Raw genomic sequence first — 12,505 nt, 5'->3', positions numbered from 1 at the left:
AGGCGTAATCCTCCATCCATCCCCCTCTCATTCCTGACAAATAAACCACAAGAGGACGGGGGAGGGAGGGGGAGCAAAAAGTGCAGAAACCTCGTCATTTCTCGTCTATCATCAATAATCAGACGGTTCCTGACATAAACAAAGCTTTCCAGTTCCTCTGGTTGGACTGAGTCACACATTAATGCACCTCTAGCTGTACCTGCACACGCAAACATGTCATACGACGATCCATGTGGAATTTCGGAACGTCCATACATACAGTTAGACGTACTGTCCTCCTATCCTTTTTCTTTCACACCTCATCTTCTCTCTCTCTTCTTCCCTTTCTGTCCCCATCCTGCACCTTCGCTTTGTCCTCAGTAACAGGTTGATCCATGGCTCTTCTCCTGACATCCGTTATTCCGGATCTTTCCGAGAAACACTGACAAGCTGTGAATGATGATGATCCCCAAGACAGGAAACTAGGAGACACAAACCTGTCTCATTCTGCGAGATGGATGAAGTGTAGGTTCGGGGACACGTTATAAAGAGACAGACTTTGGCCTTGCACTTGAATCCAACGTTTGGTCTGGCATTTGTCTATTTAGATTCATATTTAGGTCAAACACAAAGCAATTACACAATGTGTCCGAAATCGCGGCTTAAGGGAGACTCGATTGATACAGACCCTGTTTTTACCCTTATTGTCAGCTTGTTTATACATTCACTATACAGTCATTTATTCCTTACATTTGACAAAGAACCACATGATACAATTTTTGGCAGCAGGTAATAAATGGGACTTAATATATCTGAAAAAACAACATTTTTGTGCATTTTCTGGGAGAAAAAAAAAAACATGGAAAAGATAGAAGCTTTTTGTTTTTCTTTTGTCAAGTTGCACCCCAAAACACTATGATGCTCAGTCGTTTGGTAGAGCACATTTTGAGTCACTGCATCTTAATCAAAAACTCTTTGAACTTAACCGACCTGACTGAGCTACCTCTACCCTTCGGTTGTGATATGTTATGCTGAAAAATCCTTTAAATGTCCCTGTTTTGCTTAATAGCCTGACTTTTCAGTTCACCTCTAACAGGAAGTTAGTAACATAAAAAGTCACACAAGGGCTTTGTGCGGTGGGATTTCTTTAAAGGTGGGCCTATTTTTTCAACATGCAACATGCTGAGCAGATTTATGTAACTTTAAAACTAAAAAATCTAATAATTTTTCAAAAACATTTGTCCGTTTATGGTAAAGGTAATTTAATTAAAGTTGACTATTTGCTTCAAATAAAAACTTCTGACCATTCATTGCTTTTTAAATGATACATTTAAAGTTATACATTATGTATATGCTTAGATGTTTGAATACGTATGGTTTTTGACTGTCTAAAGCCATGCTCAACATTTTTCTTTTATGGTAATGGTAGTAATGCTACGATAATAAATTTAGAATTTTTATTCAATAAAAAAGGATGAATATTCACCATCTATTTATGGTTATGCCATTATATAAGTGATGAAATAAATCATATCTGTATGATTCTTCTCCATTTTTGTTTTCAAAGAACTGTAATGGTAAATATCTAGAATAAATATATAAAACTAATACTAGTACTGGTAAAACTACTAATTCCATGGTCTTAAATTGATGTATGTTGGTGTTCTAACATATCACAAGCATTATAACAGTACATGATTTGTAATTTAGATTTTTTTTCTTTTGGTTGCACCTTTACCATGAAGTAACATCTCAGCTGTTTAGTAGGGCCTTTATTTTAAAAAGGTACAGGTACAACGAAAGTTTAATCATCCTAGAGAAATGATCGCCCGCTTTAAAATAATACTGTCTGTCACTGTTTTGTGACTTTTTGTAAAAACAAGTGTCAGGATGAAAAGAACATCAAATCACTTAACCCTGATTTGTTTTGTAGTCGGAGCTCAGCAGAGTGAGATGAACAGGTCTGCTGAGATTCAAGATTTTGTTTTAAGTTTATTCTTAATTTATCACTGTGAATTGTGACAGGGCACTGGTGCTGCATCACAGTCACAATGATCATAAAACCGTTCTTACCGTACATATAATGTATGACTTTTCCCTGTGATATCTGGTGTGTGTGTGTGTGTGTGTGTGCGTGCGTGCGTGCACACACGCGCATGTGTGTGAGTGTAGATTTTTGTATGTTTGCTTTAACATTGGTGTGTGTGCATACTGTACACGGGCATGCATGTGCGTGTCCCGGCACAATGTAAACACATACTAAGACTTCCTGTCTGAAGACCAAACTGAGAGAAGATTTAGAGTGAGAGGGAGGGAGGAAGAAAGACAGAGTCATTGAAGAGAGAGAGAGAGAGAAAAGAAGGAGAGAAGAGGAAAGATACACTGAAAGGAGTGAGAGCAGCAGAGGAAAGATCTGAGGATGTTTGGGAAATCTAGAGAACAATACTCTGAGTTGACGCGGACAGGCTGACAAAGTGACAGAGATGACAGGGATGCACAGATCAGAAGGAGTGCGTTGATTACTACAGCCCACTGGTACGACTCGAGAATCTGAAAGGAGAGACACAAGTGACAAGAGAGATGAAACACTTACTGAAATGCTGAACCTGCTCCAGACGGAAATGCGACTGACGTAAGTGGATGTTCAGAGATGATACGAGGGGGCAAAGGTCACTGAGAGTTGAAGCATCCTTGCTTGGATCCTATCCAGCGTTACCTGGTCGGACACTGACGGACATGAGGACGCATCAGCTTCACCAGCCATAGACTGACTCGTCCCAGAGTAAGTCATAACATAATATTCATAACATAATATTCTGTTTAGTGTCTCTTTTTTCTGTAGAGGTAAGTTGTCTCCAGCGATTGACTGGTTCTATAAACTAGATCCTTTTTAAAAGAGAGGAAGAGAACATCAGGTCTTTTTAGTTTAAATTCAAACTTTTCAAAACATCCAGGTGCAAATGTAATGCCAAGAATCACTACATGCAGTGGACAAAACTTGTAGTACATTATTGTTGTATTAAACAGGAACACCACATAAATTAAGACTTCCAGCATATTATCGGCCCAGGAAAGTTCAATTAATATTTGGGAACATAAGCTCCTTTTTCCCCAAAGCCAGAAATGAGAGAAGTAAATCTCAAACTTGTGATGTCATCAAGTACAAAGTATGGAGCTGCTCAATAGACAATGAATGGGAGTCTGATTGAAATGATCTGTTTTACCTTTTATACCCTAAAACTTTACTCTAAAGCTTTCTCTGCGTATGATGTCACACATCTGTGCACTGTCCACCAGAGGGTAGGCAGCTAGAGGCGAAGACTATCAACACTGCACCAGTGTCTATGAATTGTGCTGTTTACGGCTGTTACATCAAATATAATATAAGTAAGTAAATAAGTATTTTTTCTTAAGTGTATAATCACTCAAAAACAAGAATTGTTGTGTTTTGTTGCCTTGGAATGAGCTGTTTATATCTACATAGGGAGCAGATCTTGTCTACGGAGATCACCATATTGCACCGATATGTTCTCACCCTGAATTTGTCACATGGTGCCGCTCTGTCGAGACCTTCCGCTGTTACCTGGGACGTTTTAGGTATCGTTCTACGTCAGCTGTTTACGCTCCGGGATGCCATTACGGTGATGTCAACAAATGCACATGGTGGGATGGTGCAGCCCGTTATTGTCATGTCACAGCATGCAGAAAGCAGCGTGGTCCTTGTGTTTATACAGCGCCGACTGTCAAGATGTCAAGACTTAAAGCTCCATTTGCATATTTGCAACACTTACAGGGAAATATCTATATTTGTGTAGACAGGGCCTCAGTGTCATTTGTAATGTTTTTCCTAATTCATCGTCTATGGAGCACTTCCAGACCCTATGTCATCACAAGTTTGAATTTAAGTATTCTAGTTTTTGGATTTGGATGAGAGTTTTTCATGTAATATTTGTGGAATCAACATCAACCATAGGAATAACGTGTATGAATTTTAAATAGACAGAACAAAATCATCCAGAAATTTCTAGAAATTGATACAGTTATTGTCAGTGTTTAAAGCAGAATCTTTCTCCTGCGTCTTAGGACATGTTTGGAATATGTTGCACAATCACATTGCACAGAAAGGCCCCTGTGAACTACAAGTGCAGCTATCACTAAAATTAGAGTTACAGCTGCAACAGAAATGTTCTGTTTGCCTTGAGGGGCTTTCTGCGAAGCTATAATTTGATGCGGGACAGCGTGAGATCTGTATTCCACCATCCCATCCTGTCTGTCTCCCTTTTCTATATATTTCTCTCTTTCACACAATCTTACACACACACACAAACGGGACTCCCACGCTGCTGGAATTTATTTGGACAGTGTTATTTGTGATCTGCCTCTGGGCCCTCTGCCCTCCTCTCAGTATCACTTTACAGTCATTGCATCACCACAGTCTTTGATGTCGGAGGAGGAAAAGCAACAATAGGGTAGCAGCAGTGATGCATAAGATTGGTATCGTATTATTCTGTGTGGACTCAAATCACAGGCCGACACAAAGATGTATTTCGTCTGTCTTAAATTAGCTGCCCAATATTTTGGATCAACATTTGATTTGGTACTTGCCTTTGGATGTTATCATTATACTTAAAACAGATTTGCTGGTGATTGTTTTGAGCAACTCATCAACTTTACAATTTACAATACAGTATACAAAACATAGCACAGACAGTATAATAAAAATAAGGTGAGCAGGTTCAAGTAGAAACCCAAAATACATGCATGAAACTGAAAATGAGCATTAGAGGTCCCCTTTAACCCTTATTGTTGCGATTGTTTGGTGCATTTTACATGCTTTTCATTCTTCATTTTTTCATAATTTTGGCTGTGTTCATGCACATGGGATGAATTTTGCAATATTGTGTATTTTTTGTTTAATCTTGGAATTTCCAGCTCAGCTCCTAACAGTCATACTGTTAAGTGCAAAAAAATGCACCATTGAAACCCATACAAACTGCAAACTTTTGATCCCACAGCCATCAAAGCCTAAAACATGCATTGTATTATTTCTGGGTGTCATTCTGGGCTTTTTCTCATGGAATCTGTCATTTTTACTATTTTCCACCCGATGGTGTTTTTTCTTACCATATTTGGCATATGGAAAAGATTTTGTTTTAAATTTATTCTTAATTTATCACTGTGAATGTTGACAGGGCACTGGTGCTGCATCACAATCACAATGATCACAAAACCGTTTTTTAACTTCCAAACGTTTTCTTTAGATGCACTGTCACTGTCAATGCTGCTGCTATTATTGACATATTGACATAAGACTGCGCTAATCAATTTTTTTGGAAAAAAAATCTATTTTGCCTGTATTATATTGAAAATAATTCTTTTTTTGTTTGTTTTTCATCTAAAAACATGGTGGCATCATAACAAAAACCTGACATTTGAAGGATAAAATTCTGAAAGTTAAAGAATATTTGATATTTACGATGAGGACTTGTGTTGGTTAAACATATGTGAACCTAATGAAAGCAGGAAATAATATTAATGTAAAATGTCCTGCAGTGGTTTAACTTCTCACCTTGACGTTGTGATATACGGGTGGACTCCCGGATTCTGTGGCATCACCTTTGAGTATAGCCACAGTCAGTTTTGGATAGTTAGGTCAGAATATGTTTGGCCTCAACATTCATCTTTTCAAGGGCCAGCTTTGACAGCACATTATTGAAAACCGCTGGAATGTGTTACTTGTCATCATTTGTTTCTGCACAGATGAAGTAAGTGGCTTAACAGTCAATTTCCTCAGAGGAACGCTCACAACGCTCGTTAAGGCCCTTAACGATGATGAACTAGCTCCCAGTGAGTTAAACAATATAAGGCCATGTTGCTGTGAAAACACCCATTTATTTCCTTCAGTGGTCTTAAGTCATGTGGCTGGACTGATCTTGTTAATGTAGATGAATCACATTATTCATGCCTCACCCTCAGCTGAGCATGTTATTCTCATTAGCCCAAATAGACTAGATTTTTCATAAGCCCGATTATTTTGCTGTAAGAGATTTAGTTGTGAGCCATGATAATACACAACACAAACCTATCCAGTCTGGGTCTCACATGAGCAATTAAACTACATTTGTCATGGAAGGAGAGGGAAGCATTCCAGATAATATTTGGGTTGACACTCACTGGGATGCCCCATGGAAAATTTGATATTTAACCTCATGTGACCACAGTTTGTTTTTTTTTCCAAAATGCTTGTGGATCTATTCTCATATTATATCCCATTGAGCTACAGTATATGAGGCGTAGTCACGGACTGCCCTCTGCTGTCTATGACATTCACGCGTGGAAGTTTCTTTTTGCATAATTTCACATAGCTCACTCAAAAGTCTTATTTTAAAAATTCTCTTAAAAGCAGGATCTTAGTTGTGCCTTAAGATTACATGTTGCATTTAGTGGCATCTGTTTCCAGGGGTGCAAATAGGTCACATGGTGTTATGGCTAAGTGCTTGTCGGTAGGCTCCCTCGGGAATGATGCAGCAGGCACTGTAAGAAGTGTTTTTGCTTTGCATGACCCTCAAAAGTTGAGCGCATCATCCAGAAGTTTTGAATCCACAATTCTTCTGTGAAATTGTGGACTATCACCTCCCAGAAATCCCTTATATGTAGCTGCTCCCACATAGAAGGGGGCTTGCCTTTTCATTATCACTCGCATAACATGTTTGTCATGCTTGAATGTTATCACAAGATGAGAGGTTGCATAAAATCACGAGAAAAGTCTCAGTGGAAGCGCAGTCATCTTGTGTTTTATCAACATTTCAAAAATATTAAGTTTTATAAATATCTGTAGTGGAAACTCACCTGCTGTCTGTTTCAGTGCTATAGTAAATTAATATAAACTCATACACTTATTAGCAGCAAGAAACGACCCAGAACTTGAAACTGTAAATATCCGGGAAGAGAGCCTTAATCCTGTTCACACACATAAACACATATCCAGTCTACCCAAATCCACCCTGTTTATCCCAATTATGAGAAGAATTTGCCATCCGTCTTGGAGGTAAATAAACACAAACAGGCCATACAGATCAGGACTGATTTACACAGACACAAAATGATTCTTTGTGGTTTAGATCTGATCTGAGCTGCTTAAAAAAGGATTAAACCACATGGAATTTCTTTTTCTGTTATGACTGCCATGAAAAGGTCACATCATGACCAGAGATGGGTAGACGTGTTATTTCTGTTACAAAAAGAGTAAGATCTGTGCCATTAAGAGTTAAAATCTGCATCTACATTTTCCAATTCTTAACATAAGAATTTCTTTAAATAAATATGCTCCTCACAAAACATTGCTTTAGGCATAAATAAATACAGTTATAATAAATAAATTATCTAATATTGGTTTTAAGTGGCTTTGTCAGTGTGGCCTTGCCAATAGCAACAATCACACTGTGGTCAGAGACGGGGGAGTGAGCGAAATGGTGACAGATGTATGTGTGTGTGAAGATTTTTTTAGGAATCAGATGTAAATAAACAAGTTTTCTTTAATTTTATCATTGTGAAGTAAAGGTTAAAGCAAAATGTAATGGCTATCAAGTAATAACACCATTGGCGATTGGATTAGTTCTTTTTAAGGGTAGTTTTCACTGTGCAATTCTGTCTGCTGCTGGGTACAAATAAAGACTCGACTTATGGCATGAGTTTTGTTCATGGGCGTGTTATAATAATTTGAAAATTGAGTTTCAGGTCATTTTTCATGTCTCAGCCGAGGGATTTCCTTCGGTCTTTGTAATTAGTATATTGTTTAACTGGTCTATGGACTTGCATTTGTCTTCTCTTCTACAAAGCACTACAAAGCAACATTCAGCCGTTCACACATGTTCACACATTGGTGGCCGAGGCTACCACACAAGGTGCCATTCATGAACACTCAGACATTCACCATACCTGAAACTAAAGAGAGTTGTTCAAAAACATTTGTTTGTTCATTTTCACCCATTACTAATACCGTAAAAACTCTACACAGCAAAATAAAAAACCCGTTGCAAGGAACTGAGAAAATCATTAAGTGGTCAGATTATTTTGGCAACAGTGGCACCAACAATAATACAGTTTGAAACATTTGGAAGTTAAAAAATGTTTCACTGCATGTTAATCCTGTGTTTTTATAGGGTTAACATTAATCCCACAGTTTTTTGTAAGTGTGTCTGTGTGTGTGTGTGTATGTGTGTGTGTGTCCCTGTTGCCTAATGCTGCAGTCCCTGAACAGCTATGAAAGGGTATAGAAATGATCAGATTGGCACTGAAACAACTTTCAATCAAATCTTACAGTTTGCACTCAAATACAATTTAAAGTAAATGTTTACTGCTTCACAACATTGTGTGATTTTGTCTGACAGTTTCTGCACCAACTCTGGATCATCATCATCATCATCATGGACTTCAACAGCACTGAGTCCTGGCTTTTTATCAATAGTTCATTTCCCATACTGCCTGTAATAGCCAGTAACAGAAGCGGCATGGAAGCATATCTCCAAAGACTGGCTCATTTAGACGAGGGGCTCTACAATGACTTTTATGGCCTTTGGATTGCACTGATGGTCATAAACTCTCTCATATTCCTGGTAAGCACTTAGAGTTTGAGTCGATATTCTTATATTTGAGCTTCAAAACTCATAATGACCATGCATGTCTGTCCAAACTCCCTACTTCTCCTCCTCTCTCCCACAGGTGGGCATGGTGCTCAACATAGTCGCACTTTATGTTTTCTGTTTCCGCACCAAGCAAAAGACCACCTCTGTGATTTACACCATCAACTTGGCAGTGACTGACCTCCTGGTGAATCTCTCTCTGCCCACTCGAATCCTGCTCTACTACAGCGGAGGAGCTTGTCTCACCTGCTCCTACCTGCACATCTTCAGCTACTTTGTCAACATGTACTGCAGCATCTTGTTCCTCACCTGCATATGTGTCGACCGATACCTCGCCATCGTGCAGGTACGTTTTGCTCGTTAGTTCTGAAGCATAATTTGTCACTTTACAAACGTACTGGATGCTGGAACTTCAAAATGCACGTCCTCTTTTGTCCTCACAGGTTGAAGCTTCTCGACGATGGAGGAATTCGAGTGTGGCCAAATGTGTGTGTGTGTCTGTCTGGCTGTTTGCCATCGTGGTCACCTACTCCTTCCTTTCCACTGCTTTCCAGCACCCAGGCTGCTGCCTCTCAAAGCTGCTCTTTCTTACCATCACTGAGTTCTTTCTGCCCCTCATCATCATTGTGGTCTTCACAATCAGGATTATGTGGGCACTGGCTGACCGCCGCCTGATGCAGCAGAGCAGGTATGACCAGTGTCGTGTTACATAGACACGAGTAAGGAAGAACAGATAGTCAATATGTTTCTGGTCTTAAGACTTTAAAAGTGTCATGTTTTACACATCCAAGAACATACCATATAAGAATAAGAGGACTGAAATAAAATGATTCACATCTGCAGCATTAAAAGCACTGGAGCCTTAAAGTTTATGGCAGTAATATTCAACTTCAAATCTGGTCCCAGACAGGGTACCTGGTGGCCCACCAACCATTTTCTAATTCACAATAAAAATAGGGTGATTCACACAGGGATTTTTTTTGTACTTTTAGTATACATATGGCGCCATAGTGAATAAAACAGCATCAGAATAAAGCTGGTTTATCAAAAAAGTGAAAGTGGAGAATGACCCGCACCCTTGGACAGTGGACAGAGTTTAACCCCTAATGCCATAAATCCTGGAAATGTCCTGAAATCCAAGAAAAGTCGTAAAACCCAAGTAATGTCCTTAGATCCTAGAAACATGCTAAAATATTAGGAATGTGCTGAAATCCTAGAAATGTCCTGAAATCTGAGAAACATCCTAAAATCCCAGAAATGCCCTAAAATCCTAGAAACATGTTTGGGGCTGCTGCGACTAGCCCCTGGCCTCCTGTCTTTTGAGTATCTCTGGTTTATCACAGTGGTGTTTTTAACTGTATTTCCGCAGGGACAGGAGGAGGAGGGCGGTCCAGCTGCTGACCACAGTGCTGATCATCTTCACTGTCTGCTTCACACCTTTCCACATCAGACAGGTGAGTGAAAAACAGGTGTTGCACATTGTTTTAAAATATCATGTTTTTGTAGACCCTAAAGGGACAGTTCATACCAAAAATTAAAAATACATATTTTTCCATCTTATGCTATCATGAGCACATGGCTCTTGTTCATAGATGCATGCTTCCTTCTGCACAGTGGTACAGTTGGCGAGTGTAGTTCAGAAGACAGAAAATAGTTCCTATGTGAAACTGCTCACAACAAGGTGTGCAGATTATCTCAAGTAACCAGGTCATGATTTCTGGATAGAGACATTGCTGTTGAGTTTTTCATGTGTTTTTTTGGCGCTATGAGCACCACAAACCGAGTGCAATCTAGTTATATTATGTGTGAGATTCGGCAGACATCTCTACGGCCGATATTTCCAACACTGCAACTCACACCAAAACAATCCAGATTGTTGATTAGCACAGCAGGTAAGAGGAAAAATGTGCTATTTTGATTTTGAGTTGAACTGTCCCTTTAAAACCCCCCAGTTGCCACTTGAAGCCTGCTTAAGGCACCAAGCAATAAAAGCCTGTCACAAGCCATACAGGTTGGGAACTACTATATTATCATGATAAGTAGATGAAAATGCAACATCTGTGGCTGCTTTCATACATTTTCATTTAAATGTAACATTTGTAACATTTAAATGTAACATTTTGTGTGATCTCATGGCTGTTTTGTCTCATGGTGTTGCAGGTGGTGGTGTACTTCCACCCTGACATGCCCCATCACGTGATAGCCTACCATTTGACCGTCACTCTCAGCAGTCTGAATAGCTGTATGGATCCTGTCGTCTACTGCTTTGTTACAAATAATTTCCAGGTTCGACTGAAGCACTTTGCTTCCTCACCTCACTTCACCCCATTCATCCCAGCATCCCTCCTCTGTGCCACCTGTCCATCTAACCATCCATCCTTCCCTCCGGCCATAATTTGTCCATCCATCACTCATTCATTCGTTTACTTACTCATCAGTTCACTGAATAATTTGCTGCCCTTTTCGCCCTCAGGCCACCATGAGAAATATTTTCCGGCGTGCAGAGCCCGAGCAGACTAGCGGTGACATCATCAGCATGCAGCACAGCTCCAAGGCCTCAGGAGGGACCAACGCCATCACTAATAACGTGATTATGATGACCAAGATCCCTGCTTCACTTCAGAGAGACGATCTGGGGAAGAACCACACACTGTAAATCCCCTTTCACACTGGAGGGAGAGAGCTGAAAGTTACTGTGATGCCACAGTCGCTTTGGGAAACATGGCTGATATTTCTGGACTCTGCAACACGCTGAAGAATGATAACGGCCCCAGTGTGTAACGGCACAGCTCGGGATCAATAGATAATCCTGATTGATGAAAATAATAATGAGGACCAATCAGTTCACAGAAAAGTGAGGTACTGCAACAGACTTGGTCCAAAAACCAAAAGACTTTTATTAACCACTGGAATCAATTACAACACTGACAAAAGACAACATGGTCTGTGACGTAACGTTATCATCATGCCATTCATTTTAAAAAAACTGAGAACATTTTCTTTTTTTATTGGTAACATAACAGAAATACACTGGTGCAACACTATTTTAAGGTTTCTTTTAGACAGTATGTAATCCTGAAATAAACCCTTCGGTTGAGACTGAGCACAAGTGCAAAAGAAACGATAGCTGTGACTTCTGTTATGCTGAATATCTGGACAGATGAGCTGGCATTAACAAAAGAAAATAACGTTGACCACTCTGATACCAGCCAGGGATCACTGCCTCTTTTTCATTGGAGCTGAACACATACTGTCAAACAGACTGGGACCAGCTTCCACTGCCTGGTTTAGGACAAACAGGACCATTAACAGTTGTAATATATGTAAAACAGACTGCACCTGGATATGAAAGTATAGTGGTAGTGATATGGTTTGTTTGCCTGGATTAAACTTCAGAAGATCTGGTGCAAAAAATATTTGATAAAGAAAAAACACTTTTGTACAGCAGAGGGCAACATTGTACTCCCTCTCAAGAACCATTACAGTAAGAGACCAAATCTCAAATACAAACCGCTTTGGTGACTAAAAGCAGCTTTAATGTGATTGCTTGGGCTGTAAATCATACTATTTATTATAACTAAGTTTGACTTTATGTGTTGTTAAGTAAACACATCAACAATAATCAGAACCTCTGTTCGCAGGAAAAAAATGTCACATTAAATGTATATTGGAGAAATTATTGGGGGAAATAAAGGGGTGTTCAAGCGAGTAAAAATGTTTATTTATTTATTTTTTTATTTTTATTTATGTTTTTTATTATTTTATTTATTTATTTAAATTCTACTGTGAATATTTATTTGACAGGAACAATGTAATTTAGCATGCTGCATGGAGGAGGAAAAGGAAGAACAAGAGGAAAACAAAAAGTGCAGATGGAAAATGGA

General features: G+C 39.2%; 1 protein-coding gene across 1 annotated transcript; it reads left to right on the top strand.

Moving 5' to 3' along the window:
• Nucleotides 1-2,369: 2,369 nt before the first annotated feature.
• Nucleotides 2,370-12,330, top strand: gpr20 (G protein-coupled receptor 20). Its single transcript, XM_088084899.1, has 7 exons — nt 2,370-2,761; nt 8,370-8,594; nt 8,701-8,967; nt 9,065-9,309; nt 9,991-10,075; nt 10,782-10,907; nt 11,095-12,330. The coding sequence occupies exons 2-7, from the start codon at nt 8,406-8,408 to the stop codon at nt 11,275-11,277; spliced, it is 1,095 nt and encodes a 364-aa protein (XP_087941025.1). The 5' UTR covers nt 2,370-2,761; nt 8,370-8,405; the 3' UTR covers nt 11,278-12,330.
• Nucleotides 12,331-12,505: the final 175 nt, after the last annotated feature.

The sequence above is a fragment of the Plectropomus leopardus genome, chromosome 11, assembly GCF_026936395.1.
Source record: "Plectropomus leopardus strain MGB_pleo_1.0 chromosome 11, ASM2693639v1, whole genome shotgun sequence".
In the NCBI taxonomy this organism is placed as follows: Eukaryota; Metazoa; Chordata; class Actinopteri; order Perciformes; family Serranidae; genus Plectropomus; species Plectropomus leopardus.
This window is presented reverse-complemented; position numbering and strand designations above follow the sequence as displayed.